Raw genomic sequence first — 15,632 nt, 5'->3', positions numbered from 1 at the left:
CCCTATGGGAATTGGGAATTGGGGCTCAGGGAACTGGTGTAAATACCAGTGCTGTGGCTACTCTTCTTGCTGTGAATAATACACTGTCCTTTGTCTTTGGCACAGGAGTTTCATATCTTCTACCAGCATCCATGACACTGTAGTATGCTAACTTGCTAGCATTAGGGTAGAATACAATCTCAGACCCTTCACAGTTCTTGATAGTTAGGCTATATCTCTGATCACTCTAGGGGGGAATGGAGAGTTGCATGCACTCTATTCTCATATTGGTCAAAGATGGGTACATGGTCTTTTGAGGAGTTCTCATTGTTCCATACAGAGCCTTGTCTAACTCAAAGCCCTACTGGCTAAGGACAAGACCCCTACTCTGTGCTGTCAAGTAGAAGGGCCTGGAAGCTGAACAGGGACATGCTAACCCTCTAAACTGTTTTCTAATTCATGACTGAGATGGATCACCTGCAGCGGCCTCCTATGCAACCAACTAGCAAATGCTTTTCAGCCTTTTCATGCCTTCTCCTGCTGGTGCTAACTGTGGGAACAAATCGTTCAATAAATCAGATCCAGATGGACTTTGCCCAGTTGCGGACCAGGACATAGATGACAAGCTCACTGACCTCCATCCTAGCCTGTCTGGATCCCAGAAGTTTTTGAGGACACCAAACGTACAGGGTTTGGACAGATGCCATTTGGAGGGCCCAGCCTTCTTGGGTTAAAAACTCTACATGGGGGGCGCGTGGGTGGCTCAGTCATTAAGCATCTGCCTTTGGCCCAGGGCGTGATCCCAGGGTCCTGGGATCGAGCCCCACATCGGGCTCCCTGCTCCACTGGAAGCCTGCTTCTTCCTCTCCCACTCCCCCAGCTTGTGTTCCCTCTCTCGCTGGCTGTCTTTCTCTCTCTCTGTCAAATAAATAAATAAAATCTTTAAAAAACAAAAACAAAAACTCTACATGGATCTATGTGGAATTTCTCACCCCACTGGCAGAATAAAACTGAGAGGTACCCATATTTATTAAAGAGGGGACCGTGTTCACACCTCCTACCTGAGTAGCTTGGATGTTCACATTTCCTTCTCTTAAGAGTTTCCAGACGACAGCCATGTCTTCGTCGGTCTCCGCAGAAGCCAAGGGGGTGATCATCACGGCAGTATAGCCAGCTTTGTTCTGATGGTCCACATTGCAGACACCTGCAAGAAGAGCAGGGGCCACTGGAATAGTTCCCAAGGGAGCAGACGTGAGTTTCTGCTTTAGCCTGGTCAACATCTGCCAATTGCCTGCTGGCTAGAAGGCCCCCTTTAGAACAATCTTTTCCCAGTGGTGGAGTCAGTGTTTACATTTGTAGCAGCCTTCAAAAGTGGTTAGTTTTCTTTACAACTTTTCTGAGGCTACCCAGCAAGAAAGGTCCATGGTAGAGTCGGAGATGGCCGAGGGGTACAGTGATCATGACTATTTCCTAAAGCAGTGTTCTGAACACTGAGGGTCAATGAAGCTTCATAAATCGCCCAAGTGAAGGTGAAATGAGACCAGGACGCGCGTCTGTCTGGCTCTAGAGCCCATCACTCACCCGGCCACACATCACCCACAGCTGTGCATTTTAGGTTTTACTCTGTGTTGTGTGTAACTCTTAAGCTGATGGCTGCGTTTTCAGGTCTTTCCCAAAGGCCTAGTGATATGTTAGGCAGTGTACCAGGGGGCCTGTAAAATGCCACAGGATAAACATAGGAAATCTTCCAGGAATAACCATCTCATTTGAAAAATGGAGGGGGAAAAAAGCCTCCATGCATTTTAATATTAATATACATTTCACAGTGGAATGAAAAATAGCATATTTTTAAGATGAAGTATTAGTTGAGAACTCAGAAGAAATGTCTGCTTTGTAACCCTGGAGATATGCATTCATATCCCTCTCCACCGAAGGCGACATAGGAGGTCATCAGCCTGTTATCTGTTGTATAAACGATCCCACCCCATAAGGGCAGTACCGTGTGGCAAACAAAATCTTCCCCATACTGTTGCTTATCTGAAAAATGTATGTATCTCTTGGACAATAAAAAAAAACTATCTCAGTAGATCAAGTCATTTAGCCTTTCTTAGCATTTCCTCTCTGAAATGGGGATGATAATAGAACCTATGGGGTTACCGTGAAGTTTAATGAGTTAATATATTGAAAGCACTTAGAACTGTACCTAGCACATAGCAAACACTCAGTAAGCATTAACTGTTTCACTATTATTGTCCAGAATAGTATTCTTGTTTTTGTAGCCTTGCTACTTGCTCAGGAAGACTTAGGTATTCCTTGTAACAAATCTGATTTATGAAAAAATGCCTGGGCTACTTAAAAGTTCTGTTCTTGGATAAAAAGCAATATTGGTTTGACTTTCCCTCCATCCCACCTCAAACAGTTTTTCAGAGATATGCCATTGTGATGCCAGATGCCAGCGGATAAAAAAAAAAAAATGATCTGACCACTGTCATGACCAGCTGGGCTATGAAAGCTGAATATAACCCCATGCATTGCACACAGCTCTGCCCTGATAAAGATGGGAGTATCTGCATTGCCTTGTTATTGACTTTTTTATTTTTACCTTATGACTATTTTATGTTTGCTCTTAAGAGGTGTAAACAATCCTCAGGTTACAGTTCTCTTTACTCTCTTCAGAAACATGACTTAGGACTCAGTAGAGTAAGGACTGACTCCTCTCCAGGGGCTCAGGAAAGAGGCTGAGGACCCAGGGCTTTCACAGCAGGTGCTTCTGAGCAGCCACTAGGGAGTGAGCCAGCCCTCCCTAGAGGCTCTTGACTGAGCGTGTTCCAGGTCCACAAGCTTTCTCCTCTGCAGTGGTGTTCTGGCAAAATAAAGGATCGAGCACAAAGGACTAAGGTGGTGGAGGTGCACCCATTGGCTCTCTACTCAGTCATGATGAGTCACTTCTGTGTAGCCCCTTACAGTTTGTAACATGCTTTCTGGATGGCTCACAGCTACGTGCCTAGGTTTCAGAGTGTGACCGATACGCCCTCCTCAGCGGGCCTTCTACAGTGACGGAAAGTAATGGTACCTTCAGCTCATTCTCCAGCTCTCCTTCATACTTTATGCATATGGCTATTCAGCTGTATCAGTATGGTAAACAGAAAGCTTCCAGATCACTTTAGGGTTGAGGAGACCCGAATGGATTCTCAGTCGACACCAGCAGAAAGGTCTAACAACCAAAGCTTAGGTTGTCTGTTCTCTGGCCTGGCCCACCTGGAGAACTACAGATAGGCTGCAAGTCCCAGCTACTTCAAGATGAAGCTCTACGTTTCCAATCTTTGGATTCTTCATGCACAGAACACAGAGGTATGCTCCATTTAATTATGTGCCTTTCTCAGTTGAGCTGCCCCTTTTATGATATCCATGAATCCGTAAAGAACTGAAATCTGGTACAATTAGCTCAACATTAGAGTTGCGCCTTTATCTTCCTTGATGATGTGGAAAGCAGAAAGAACTTTAGACTGTCATTAGGTACATCACCTTTCCATTCAGGTAGAAAGCCCTCAAGGCTGCTTAACAGAATTTTGGAGAACTGGAGTGATGAGAAGGAGCCGGGCCTGAGAAGGGCTTCAGGGAAAAGGGTTCAGATAGAAAGAGAATGCAGCAGCCCTACGGAGGGAATGAGCTTGGTGAGTTGGAGGCCCTGTGACTGGAGTGGATGGAAGGAGGATGCATGGTGATGACTGAGGTAGCAAATGTGGCGGGAGCCAGGCCATCCGCGATTCCTGAAAGCCAGGCTGAGGAAGCTGCCTTTCATTCTTAGAGCAATGGAAAGCCGTGGGAGGCATTTAAGCCAGGATGGACAAGATCCAAGTTGGGGGAAAGCTGTTGGATCTGGAATTCAGACTTCCTGATGCCCATTGAAACTCCTCCTCTGGCCTCCTAAGTAAGGGTTACAGATCTAGCACGTGCTCCAATTCCTGGATGCCAGGAATGGAAGAACAAACCAATGGTATCAGCTTTAAACCCCAGCAACACCGAGTCATTGTGCGCTCTCAGAATCAACACCAAAGTCTACTGACTTTTCTGAGTGTCCCTTTCATCATCTATAAAACAGGGATAATCATCCCTATGAATAGGAGTTATGAGGATTAAATGAGATCTCCTACGCCAAGTGTTTAGCAGAGGGCCTAATCCGTGGAGATCATTTGGGGTTTTATATCTCTTATGGGTACCCACCTAGATATCCCTCATACAGCCTTCCTAAACTCATAGATGCCATTGGGCCTGGACACGCCTTCAGTCAGCCCCATCAACAGCCTGTTCACACAGTCACTCCTAGGCTGCATGACATTGTCCCACACAGCAACACGAGGATAATGATACCCCCATCACAAGAGTGTTATGAAGCATAAGTGTCATAATAAAGGCATGCTGGTCTAGTTCAGTTCCTAGAATACAGGAGGAACTCAGGACAGTGAAGAATCTCCATGCTGGAAGGAAGTAGGTACCAAAATTGCCCTTCAAGGAGGGACCCAGACTGAGCAGACACAACCATTTCAGACCTGTCTCCAGCAGCAGCTTCACGACTGAGAAGTTGGAGTGGGACACGCTGTAGTGAAGGGCCGTGTTCCCATTGCCATCAGCCAAGTTCACCAGCAGCTTCAGGAAGTGTGGGGACTGGACCCCACGGAGGTAGGCAGCCACCACAGCAGGGCTAGACGACTTCCGGCTGGAGACGCGAAACCACTCTTGACGGATGGTGTTCAAGGTCTGCCTCTGAAATACCAACAGATTCCAGTTCCAGGAGGTCGCCTGGCCTGGGGTGCTCGAGCTGGGCTCTTAGTTTCCACTGGGAGAAGTCAGCTTTGGCTGCGTCCACCCCTGTCCTCTCAGCTCCCTCTACCTCCATGTGGTCTACTCCTGGAGGGATCAGAGCTGGGGCCGGGGGTGGGTTTGAACCTGTGCGATCAGCCCCCCCCCCCCCATCTGTGGTAGAAAGAGGTCTGGGAGAGCAAACACTAACCAGTGGCAAAGCACTTTTCTAGGTGACAGTTTGAATCTACTGGGAGTTTAGATCACACCCCTGTATGCACAGCATTACCAAGGCCCAGACTTTCACACACATAGAGCTAGCCTATATTGACCTTAGCCCGGACCCTACCAGGACTTTTGTGCATTTTTAATTGGCATAGCTAGCAAGTCACAACATTTTACTAATGGGGAAGGCACACGCTGAAAGCTAAGATAAACAACATGCACAATTTATGCTAGAAATAAAACCCAAACAGCTGCGCTTGAATTATTTTTGGCTTTTAAGCTTTGCTAGAACCTTCAGAGAAAATGGTTTAACAACCTATGGCAGGACCCCACTATCTGCAGTATGTAGCTCCTTTGGAACCAGGAATGAGGAGAGTTCCAGAGTGAATGACATCAACTCTGTGTGTTATATGACCTACCTGTTTAAAATAGAACATGTTTAAGTTATCTCTCTGAAGAGGAGGGGACCATGGGGATGTGATTTCACACTTATTCTGGAAAGGAACTGGGCTTGGAGTCACTGAGCCCATGTGGCCAGGCTTAAGTCCCGGCTCAGCTGTGTGACCTGGGAAGTCATATAGCCTTTTTGAACCTCACTTGTCCCATCTACAAAATGGGGATGAAACAGGGCTGGGTCCCTAACCTCCCATGGCTCTATAGAGTTAGGTCCTTGTATAACGATGTCTCTAAGGTGGGGTGGGGGTAGGGGGTACTTTGATCCTAATATGGGTGTGGTGTCAGGTTTGCACATCCTCTATCATTTTTCTTTTCTTTTTAATTGTAATTTTATTTTTAAGTAAACTTTACGTTCAACTTGGGGCTTAAACTCATGACCCTGAGATTGAGTCATATGCTCTACCAGCTGAGCCAGTGAGACACCCCTCCCCTATCACTTTTCTAGGCAGAAACAGTGGAATCTTTTGTGGCTGAAACACTTTTTATATATCAGAATATCTCCCTTTCCTGTGGAATATTCAGGAGAATCTGGAGAAAGATGCTAATATTAAGGAACATACAGCTTAGTTCTATAATTCATTTAAGATTAAGTTTCGATCAACATTCACATCACATACTGGTTTTTTAACAATGTGGGAACGGTTGTTTGTGAAATCAGCTAAGATAAAATAATCAAAAGGATTGGGCTGAATCAATCATTTTTTACCCCTAAGGCTCTTCTGCAAAGAACAAAATGGGCTTTAAAAATGCTTACATGCTGTTACATGTTGGGGCCTACCAGTTGGCTCTCCTGACTTGGGAATATGTGTCTGCACCAGGGTCTCTTGAATAAAAGTAAAACCTAATGGCTACGTGTTTAATTCCCTGTGGGCCATGAAGGTGTTAAGAAACAAGCAGAGATAATCTTTTTGCTTTTGGTCTCTGGACCCATAGGTTTGCATCAAGAAACACAGTCAAGACTACAGAATTAAATATCAGGGTTTGGGGGTAAGGAAGACATGCTGCCCACCCCCACATTCATTTTATTAACGAGGAAACAAGCTCTGAGCGTTGAAATGACTTGCTCAAGATCTCACCAACAGCGGTCCTGGGACTAGAACCCTCGGTTCCCATTCCACATGCTCTTCACTCGGCCCATAGTTTTCTCCAGTTGTGAGGCAATTTTGAGCCCAAGCCATACAAGGTTTGCTTTGGTTTTGAAGCCACACATAGTTTTATAAAGCTGGACATTCAGGTGTAATGCCTGATACCGCTCCGTTGTGCCTCCAAGCACCAGGCTGCTCCCTGCTGCATATGCCTCTAGTCCCAGTCCCCCAGCATAACCCATTACCCTGGCAGCAGAGTTTGGGCAAATGAAGGCACCCAGAGGTAAGGGATTCCATGCACTCCCACACCGCTGCCTCAGGCAAGAGACCAAAGTCACCCACTTGGAACTAACAGCTTAAACAGTAGGGACATCCTTCCATGACAATGAAAAATCACAGTACCAAGAGTTGGTCTGTGGTGGCCCCAGTTTCTGGCAGATGTTGGCTCAATGCCCAGCATGCATTGAGGAATTCTTCTGAGGGTTTATATCTAAAGAAAAAAAAAAGATACATGTATATCAGTCTTCGTGTTACCATAAAAGAAAGTAATCCCCTAGCTTGACTTTCACTTCTCAGCAGCTGAAACTCACACACACGGCCACGTCCCAGGCAAGGGGCATTCTGTTGAATACAGCCTCCTGACAATGAGGCTTGGCCTCTGAACTCTGTTGAAGAGTGAGTCAAGCACATTGCCCTTTTTATCCTGCTGTTCTCAGGAGGCGGGACAGATCACCAAAGCATTCTGGGGGCCACGGGACTAACTGCAATTCCTGACACGCTGAGAAAAGGGAGGGCTGTCTTCCTGATTTTGGATAAAACATTTTCTGCCTAAGTGACTTGAAAAACCCAAAGAACCCAATCCCTACCAGCAGTTTTTTTCAGGTTATTCTTTCATGAAGGATACCATCAGTGCTAATAGAGTCAATAAAATGAAACTCAGTTAAGCTGGGGTGCTCTCAGTGCTGAGCGTTTTTCCTGTGTTAGTGTAAGAGCAGACAGAACATCCCGGGGTGGGACTTAATGGGACTGGTCACCAGGAAGCTCTGCCCTCAGTGTGTCTTTATAGTGCTGCCATGTTGGAGGAGCCCTGTGGACCTGCTTACCAGTCAGCCCCCATTCACTGCCCGTCAGTCCCTCAGCCGAGGGGGGTGATGGTGGTAATGCAACTTACTATCCTTATTTCTACTATTTCTTTTTCTTTTTTTAAAGTAGCCTCCACACCCAGCATGGAGCCCAGTGTGGCGCTTGAACTCATGACCCTGAGATCAAGACCTGAGCTGAGGTCGAGTCAGACGCTTAACTGACTGAGCCACCCAGGCACCCCTCTATTATTTCTTGAGAGCCTGCTCTGTGACAGGCACTGTGCTAGGCATTTTACATACTTTTTCTCATCCAGTCCCCAGATCAAACCTATCAGGTGGCTGTTACCCACATACTACAGATGAGGAATCTGAGGCAAGTACAGTTGAGGCGCCTTGTGTAAAGGGACACAGTGGCAGACATGGGATTTGAACCCAAGCGTGTCCAGCCTCAAAGACAGTGCTTCTTTTCATCATGTGACGTGACCTCACATCTCTGTAAAATATGGGGTTATGTCAACATGGCCAATGGGAGAGGCGGAAAAGCACGTGGGTGAGAATTAGACAAGACCTGGGTCACAAGCCCCACTCGGCTGTGTCCCTTAACTTCTCTAAGCCTCTTTTCCACATCTGTAAAGTGGGGATTATAATAATTTCTACTTTCCAGGATAATTAAAAGGATTATAGTACATGTAAAGTCCTTCCCATTTCCAGGGGTGGGACGATGTTAGCTTTACATGGAGAGCTCTGTCTGTGACGGATATCCCACGAAGGCCAGAGTGACATCTGTGCCTGCCATAGATTAGAAACTCAGTAAATACAGGTAAATGATAGAAAGAGGAAGAACAAATGAACAAACAGAATAGAATAAAAGGATGAAGTGCCCTTGCCCTTTCCCCGAGGATCGGATACCCCCATCTATACCCATCTGACTCACCTCTCAGCCTTGGGATGGGGGAGTTCTTCCCCAGGCCCACTTTCCTGGCCTGTGGTGCTGGTGCCCTCGGGGATGCCCTGCCCAGCCTTGCAGGCGGGGTGGGCCTCCTTGCCCCGCCTATGTTCTGGGCCATCACATTTCTTCTCAGCCTCGCTGTCTGACAAGTCTTCCGGGGAGCTGTCCTCACTGCTGGTCTCTTCACTTGAGGTGGTCTCGTAGCTGGAGAAGGAGACAAAGGTCACTCATTCTGTGTTTCCTGCCTGGTACCCATGTCAACACAAATAAGAACCAGGTGGGCTTCAGATAATAATCCCCAGCTTGCTAACCACATCCTCCGTTCTCTGTATCTGCAGGCCTGGGCGAGGGGACTCCCGGGAACCTTACATCAGAGAAAGATGTGGTTGAGAGCTGTGGCTCTGACCCCGGAGGCCATTCGGGGAGAAAAGGTAATTAAGCTCTTTGCAGTGAACACACAAATAGCCCATGCCCTAACTGGCGACGCATTTGGATGACCCAGTCGGGCCGTCCAAGATTCTCACAAAAGCATTAGCTTTTGGAGTCCTAACGTGTTGTCTAGAGAGGGGCCCAGATGTAGGCACACATCCCCCTCTCCCACCCTGAATTCTCAGAGCTGACTGACAGATCGTCACGTCTCTGGGTGATTGTGAACCTTCCCTTCAGCCTCCCTGTTCTAGCCTAGTTTATACCTGACACGGGAGGACCCATCTGTGTGTCCTCCCAGCAGTGTTCCCTAGGAAACACGAGCAGTCAGGTGCCCGAGCCCAGCATCTGTGTTTCCTGGCTGCGGCCTGTTTCAGCTACTGCTTGCAACAGCAAAAGCGAGGGCATGGCCCCCTTGTCTCGTGGCCCACCCCCCCAGCAGTGATCCTTATGTTCAGCTATATGCGACTCCATTGAGGTGGCAGACCACAAACCACGGAGGGAGGTCCTGGCAGATTTATGGATCCTTCTGCTGATGGTCAACGGGAGACCTCTGATAGAGGATCCTGCAGTTAAGGTGAAGATTTCAGGCTCCGGGGCCATTGAACACTGCCACAGAGACCAGGGGAGACCAGTGGCCACAGCTTCCACTGAACCCCCTGAGGCCCTTTCTCTGGATGCTGACCACTAGGTAAGGCCCCCATGCTCACTGGATTTGCAAAGCCAGCCTGCTCCTTGGCAGGCTCACATTCTGGCTTGTTTAAACTACAGATATTTCTTCCTCTGCTGTGCTTGGAACAACCTTTTGCTTTTGTGATTAAGAGGAGGTGGGACATATTACGTTTACCAAGCAGTTCTTGTCTTATAGTTGCTTCCATAAAAAGTTCACCTGGAAGTCCATTCATTCATTCAACAGAAATTTATTGAGCACCTACTGTGTGCCACACACTGTTCTAAATGCTATACCAAAGTCCCTGTCCTAATTGAGCTTATATTCTAGTAGAGAAAAACAGAAAACAAACATGTAATTAGATAATTAGATAGTGATAAGAACAATGAATAAAATAATAAAGGACCATGGAATAGAGTAATGGGAGGAGGGGCTACATTAATTAGAGCAGAAGTTTTTCACCTTGGCTGCACATTATACTCACTCGAGGGTGCATAAATTCCCAATATCTGCACTGCACCCCAGACTAATTAAGGCAGAGTTTTCAGGGAGGGGACCCAGGCATTGGTATTTTTAAGGCTCCCCCAGGGTTTCTAAGGTGCGGCCAAGGTTGAGAACCATTGCACTAAAGTGACAGATCCTGAAGAAGATCTGGGACAGGAGCACTCTAAGAGCGGCAAGGAGACAGACGGAAGGACAGATAGCAAATGCAAGGGCCCAAGATAGGCCCCACTTGGCACATTTTCGGGTAGACAGGCGGGATGCGATGGTACACAATGGGGCCAGCAATAGCTACAAGATGGAGTTCCGGGTTTGGGCGCAGGGCGGGCACTGCTGGGGGCGGTTAAGTAGCGGAGAAATAGGACCTGCTTCTCCCAGGTTCACCGCGTCTGACGTTAGTGGGAATGGGAACAGTGTCTCTCCTGTGACATCCTGTCATTATGTCTGATGTTTTCCTCACAGAGCCTGCAACACTGACATGGCCCTTTTTTAAATCTGGTGTCTCCCTTCTGGTCCCACCCAAACTAGCAGGGGTTCCGACCTCCTGAACCCACCACTGGCTGGATCAGGTGCCCCTCCTTTGGGCCCACACTCCCTTCTTTACTAGAATTCATCTCAGCATATCGGTGTTTTAGCTTTATTTTTTATCTCTGTCCTGTCTAAAGTATGAGCTAAAGGCAGGGACTATGATTTATTTGACTTTTTTAATCCCTGACACCTAACACTTTTGTCAGCATTTAATAAATGTTTGTTGACTGATTTAGAAAACATTCTAAATCCAATGATTTACTCTCTAGACTATATAAGGTTGGGTTCATGTTTTGAGTCAATAGACATTGTTGTTTTTCTTCATCCTAAAAAATGCTGGTTTGGTTTGCAGTAAGTTAGTAAAAGGAAGAAAAAAATTAAATGGATAGAATTTGAAGTTCAACAAATTAAGAGTATGTTCTGCTTTCAGTGTTGTGGTTCAGATTAAATATCTTCTGTAAAGGGCCCATGCTCTCCCCAAACTCCCAGAAGCCACCTAGAATCCTGGCCCCAGGGACACCAAAGCCAAGACATTAAAAGCACAGGATCCAGCAGACCACCACAGCTGGCAAGGAGCCAAACACATGCAAACCCAAGATGGAGTTTTAAAGGGCTGTTAATTCCCTTGAAGAAAAATGAAAACCAGATGCTTCCCCCTAGGAAAACAGAGTACTAAGGACAACAGCAGGATAGGTAGTGTGGAGGGGGGCAGTCTGGGCTTCACGAGCGATGCTTACCCACCGTTAACCCCAACAAACTGAAGGTTCTTTTTGGTCCCATTACCTCCTGCACGGAAGCCATAGTCTTTCTTTTTCATTATGGATTTAAGGCTGGTCGACGGGGAGCTCTCTAGGTAGACACAACATCACAGGTTAGAATGATCTTGGGGGTGCCTCAGAATGCACCACAACTGGGACTCTTGCTTTAGGGGAGACGGGCTGAAGGCATGGGAGGAGGTAGAAAGGGACAGAGACCTAGATAATGTAAATCAGATACTCTGAAGGTCTTTGAGTAGGCCCAGCCTTCTGGTCAACACCAGCTGAGCTGTCCACAGGCCCCTCTGTGTGTGGATGACAGAGTGGAGTTCCTGGAACACTCTTCCAGAAGAGCCGTGTGGCGTGTGTGCCATCACTGTCGCTGTCTTAGCGTGGGAAAGTCTGAGGCTCAGACTTGCTCAGTGAACGGCAGGACAGGCGCAGAACCCCATTCACATGACTCCTGCTCCCACGCCCACCTCCGCCCAAGGGCACCTCCACGGTCTTTCCTGGCTTACATGCCACTCGACACCTGGGATGTGGGGGTGGTACGGCAGACGCGTGAGCAAGAGCACGTCTTTTTTGCTGTGCTCAAAGGTACAGGAGGCATTTTCCAGCGGGCAAGACTGGAACTAGCACCAAAATAATGAGAAAACCAGCCCAGTTGTGATCTGCAGCAGGAAGCAGACTTGCACACTGCTCGGTGAGCAAAGCAAAATATGGTTCCATTTTACTCAGTAGAAAAGAGTGTGTGATCTGTTACAAGACAGTGCTGCTCAGCCAAAGGGTTGACTTCCACATGTAGCATTCCATCTCTCTCTCACAGACATATACACGCACGTGCCCGCGTGCACATACACACACAGAAAATATTCAGTGAAATGTTTCAGATCTCAATATAATGCCCCTCCAAAACCAGGCTACTGCAAACCTCTAATGTGCAAGAACCAGAGAGGACCACAAGAAGGCAAGAGCCCAGGAAACAATGAAGGGAGGCTGAGGTTTGGAGCACACACAGCCAGGGCCGTTCTTGCCCTGGACATTGCCTTTGCACAATGCGAGTGAGAAATGGGCGCGCCCTACGGTGCTGCGGACTTGGCAAGTGAGTGGGGGCTGAATTTCAGCTCCCATGTGCCTTCCCAGCTGGCATCTTTGTGCCCTGTGCTCTCTGTACCATCTATATGTGGCTGCCCTGCAGTCAGTCCCAGCCTTAGAGCCAGGACGAGAGTAGGGGCACAGTGCCTCCACTGTTACATAGATGGCTGTTTGTTCCACTCGGTTCCTGGAGGTGCTCTATTTTGAAAAATAGACTCATGCAATTAAAATCTGTTTTCCCTTTGACTCGTCAGGTAAAGGAGAAATGGTTCCCTGTCTCAGGGACCAGTATTTACCCATCGGCGGGGAGGTAGAGGGGGCCGGGGGCTCCTGCTGGGGTGGCACGTGGGCCGAGTAGGCGGACAGCAGCAGGTTGAGGGAGCTCAGCAGCTGGCTCTGGATGCTGCTGAGCTTGGAGGCAGGCTGCTTGATGGCGCTGGCCAGCTCCGGGTACCCGTGCTCCAGGCAGCTCCACTGCTCCTGCAGGAGTTCCTGGATCTTCTTAACGTATTGGCCAAGAGTGGCATCTGTGGGCGAGCTTGGTGGCCTCCTGGAGCGCTCCTTCCCCGGCAGCTCTGAACTGGCCTCCTCTCGCCCTGCTGGGGGCATCTTTCTGTCGCTGCTCCATGAAGAGCCTCCTGCTCCCTTGCCCAGACCCTCAGCTCCCACCTGAGGGCTTCCCTCCTGCTCAGAGCCTGCTTCTTCGATCCTTAGCTCAGTGGAGAGGCAACTAGGTAAAGAGGGGGTGAGGACCATCTCAGGTCCTTGCGGCAGTGACAGCTGTGGCATGAGTTCTGCTGGGCTCCGATCCCCTGGTTTGTGGCTGACTTGCCCCCCTAAGAGGCCATTCTCTTCTCCTTCAGCCCTCCAGCTTTCAGATCCTGTGCTGCCCGGAAGGTTGACCTCAATGCTCTTGTCACATGACTCCCTGGTCAAGAGCCCATGGAGGGGGTCAGTGTTGACCATGGCATCAGTCTGGCCCTGAGTGTCTGTGGTGTTCTCATGGCTGAGCTTTTCTGCCAGTTGAGCTACAGTGTGCTCTAGCTCTTGAATCCTCTGCCCTCTGGCCTTGATTTCCTCCTCCTGCTGCTGGAGGGCAGCTCTGACCTGGGCCAGTTCCTCGGTTCTTCCAGAAAGCTCACTCTCGAGGGCAGACAGCCGTTTCTTCAGGCTGGAGATGCTTCCGGGATCCATGGCAGGGAGGCCCAGGCTTTCCTCCGTGACCCGGATGCCAATGCTTCTCACATCTATCTCCACAGGTGGTGGAGGTGGGATCTTGCTGATGTTGAGCTCGATTTCTTCTAGGGGGAACTCATTCTCAGGAATGGGTGATGGCAAGGGTGGGGGGCTTGGTGTTGGGGAGCCAGGGGTAACCACCACCTCTGCTTCTCTGGTTTTGTGTTCATCTTCTTCATCCTCTAGAACTACAAGTGCATCCTGGGATAGGAAGGGAGGACTTGGGAAAGAGAGGTGATTTAGAGCCTCCTCTTCATCTTCATCCTCTGGAGGCTCAGTGCCCTCCTGGACCAGCTCTGGAATCCCTGGCACCAGGTCCCCAAACTCTCTGACTTTGAGTTGTGTTGTTGCTCGTGGGGTAGAGTTCTGAAAACCTGCAAATCCGTCTGCAGGGCCAAAAGTGCCATCACAGGCATTGCCTTCCCCCTGAAGTGGAGGAAGTGCTGGAGGTGTGGGGGGACCTGAGTTTAGGCTTGAGTCCTCTGAGGCCCTGTTTTGTAGCAGTGTGGCTGGCATGCTGGATGCTCTCAAGAGCTGGGGCCGTCCACTCCCGGGGGCCAGCTCAGCCTCCCTGGGAGCAGCGGCCTCCAAATGTCTGACTGTCTCTGCCAGTAGGGCCTTCCTGTGGTAGCTCACCTCGCTCCCGCTGGTGGAGGTTTGTGGGAGTTCGCCAGGTGGCAGCGCCTGGGCTCGCTCCTCTGTCCCCAGTGACACCTTCCTCGGCACCACTGGAGACCAGTTTTGGTGGGGAAGAGCAGTGTGGGGACGAGCCCTGCTGTCAGGAAGGCTGAAGTTTCGAGGCAAAGTGCTGAACTTGGCCTGCTTGGCCCTTCTGTGGATAGGAATCCTTCTGATGGTGTTTCCCTTCTCAATGTCATCCACATACTTGAGGAAGTCCAGATCCAGATGAAAACCATACGGGGTCTCCACAGAGTAGGGGTGGCTCTTTGGAGGGCCCTTCTCTTCATCCCCCTGAGAGGATTGGTCTTTGGCTGGGAGACATGTAAAAAAGAAGCACAATGTTAATAAGAATTATGGGTGGTGAGGCCTCATATGTGTGATTTAGACTTAACGCTCTCACGTGAGACTTCTCCTAAATGTCCCTGCCTCTAAATTAAGCTGAGATGCTCACAGTCTTCCGGTCATGCTGAGAATCCAGGTTATTAAATCAATGTGTACTTAGCCAATGTCTGCAAGGAAATAGGTAAGAGGAAGTAGTTTCCAATTTGCAGTATTCATCTCAGTTATTGCTGTGGAATCTGCCGGCAGGCCAGCAAAAGAAAATAGTCTTGTACTGTTTTTCTGGTTTTGAGTCATGTAATTGCCGAACTGAAGCGGCCAGGAATCTGCCAGATCAGGGTACTAATTGGCAATTATGAATATTGAGGGTTTTGAAGGATAAGGTACACAATTGCCTCAACATTAAGACAGAACCTCCCATTATTCAAATGGATACTAGGAAATCTCGCTGAAGCCAGAGATATCAAGGAGTCATGCCTTCTGCGTTATGTAAGCATCCTCATCTGGGTGAGCCTCCAGGCACATGAAGATCAGAGAGAACTGGCCTGTGTAATCACACTCAGCCCATGCTCTTTTCCACCTGAAAACTGCAGAGTGCTTACCCAACATGAACTTCACTTTCAAAAACTCATGTCAAGTGAGGAAATACCACGTTCTTCACAGACTGGATAAAAGGTGGTGAGGGACAAGGGCCATGTCGAAGGGACATTGGCCTACCTCCTCCCATGACTTTTCAGGGCAGCCCAGACTGTCAGGGGACATAGCAGTGAGAATGTTCTCCATCACACCAAGGCACCATTGGTGTTCTTGACTCCAGCAGAGGAT

At 48.6% G+C, this 15,632-nt stretch overlaps 1 protein-coding gene across 11 annotated transcripts in view; it reads right to left on the bottom strand.

Annotated features, from left to right (window-relative positions):
- The window catches only part of KANK4 (KN motif and ankyrin repeat domains 4), a 72,688-nt gene that overhangs the window by 11,200 nt on the left and 45,856 nt on the right, over positions 1-15,632 (bottom strand). For 4 of the 11 annotated variants that reach the window (XM_044383801.3, XM_044383803.3, XM_044383800.3 and 1 more), the window contains 7 exons: positions 12,848-14,788; positions 11,439-11,550; positions 8,562-8,780; positions 8,315-8,416; positions 6,948-7,035; positions 4,530-4,743; positions 1,041-1,183 (listed from right to left, as the gene is read on the bottom strand). In XM_044383801.3, the coding sequence (XP_044239736.2) occupies positions 1,041-1,183; positions 4,530-4,743; positions 6,948-7,035; positions 8,315-8,416; positions 8,562-8,780; positions 11,439-11,550; positions 12,848-14,788 (2,819 nt within the window). The remainder of the gene's footprint in view (positions 1-1,040; positions 1,184-4,529; positions 4,744-6,947; positions 7,036-8,314; positions 8,417-8,561; positions 8,781-11,438; positions 11,551-12,847; positions 14,789-15,632) is intronic. The other 7 variants (XM_048220356.2, XM_048220355.2, XM_044383804.3 and 4 more) reach the window with 3 other exon arrangements.

Source organism: Ursus arctos, unplaced genomic scaffold (genome assembly GCF_023065955.2).
Source record: "Ursus arctos isolate Adak ecotype North America unplaced genomic scaffold, UrsArc2.0 scaffold_12, whole genome shotgun sequence".
Classification (NCBI taxonomy): Eukaryota; Metazoa; Chordata; class Mammalia; order Carnivora; family Ursidae; genus Ursus; species Ursus arctos.
This window is presented reverse-complemented; position numbering and strand designations above follow the sequence as displayed.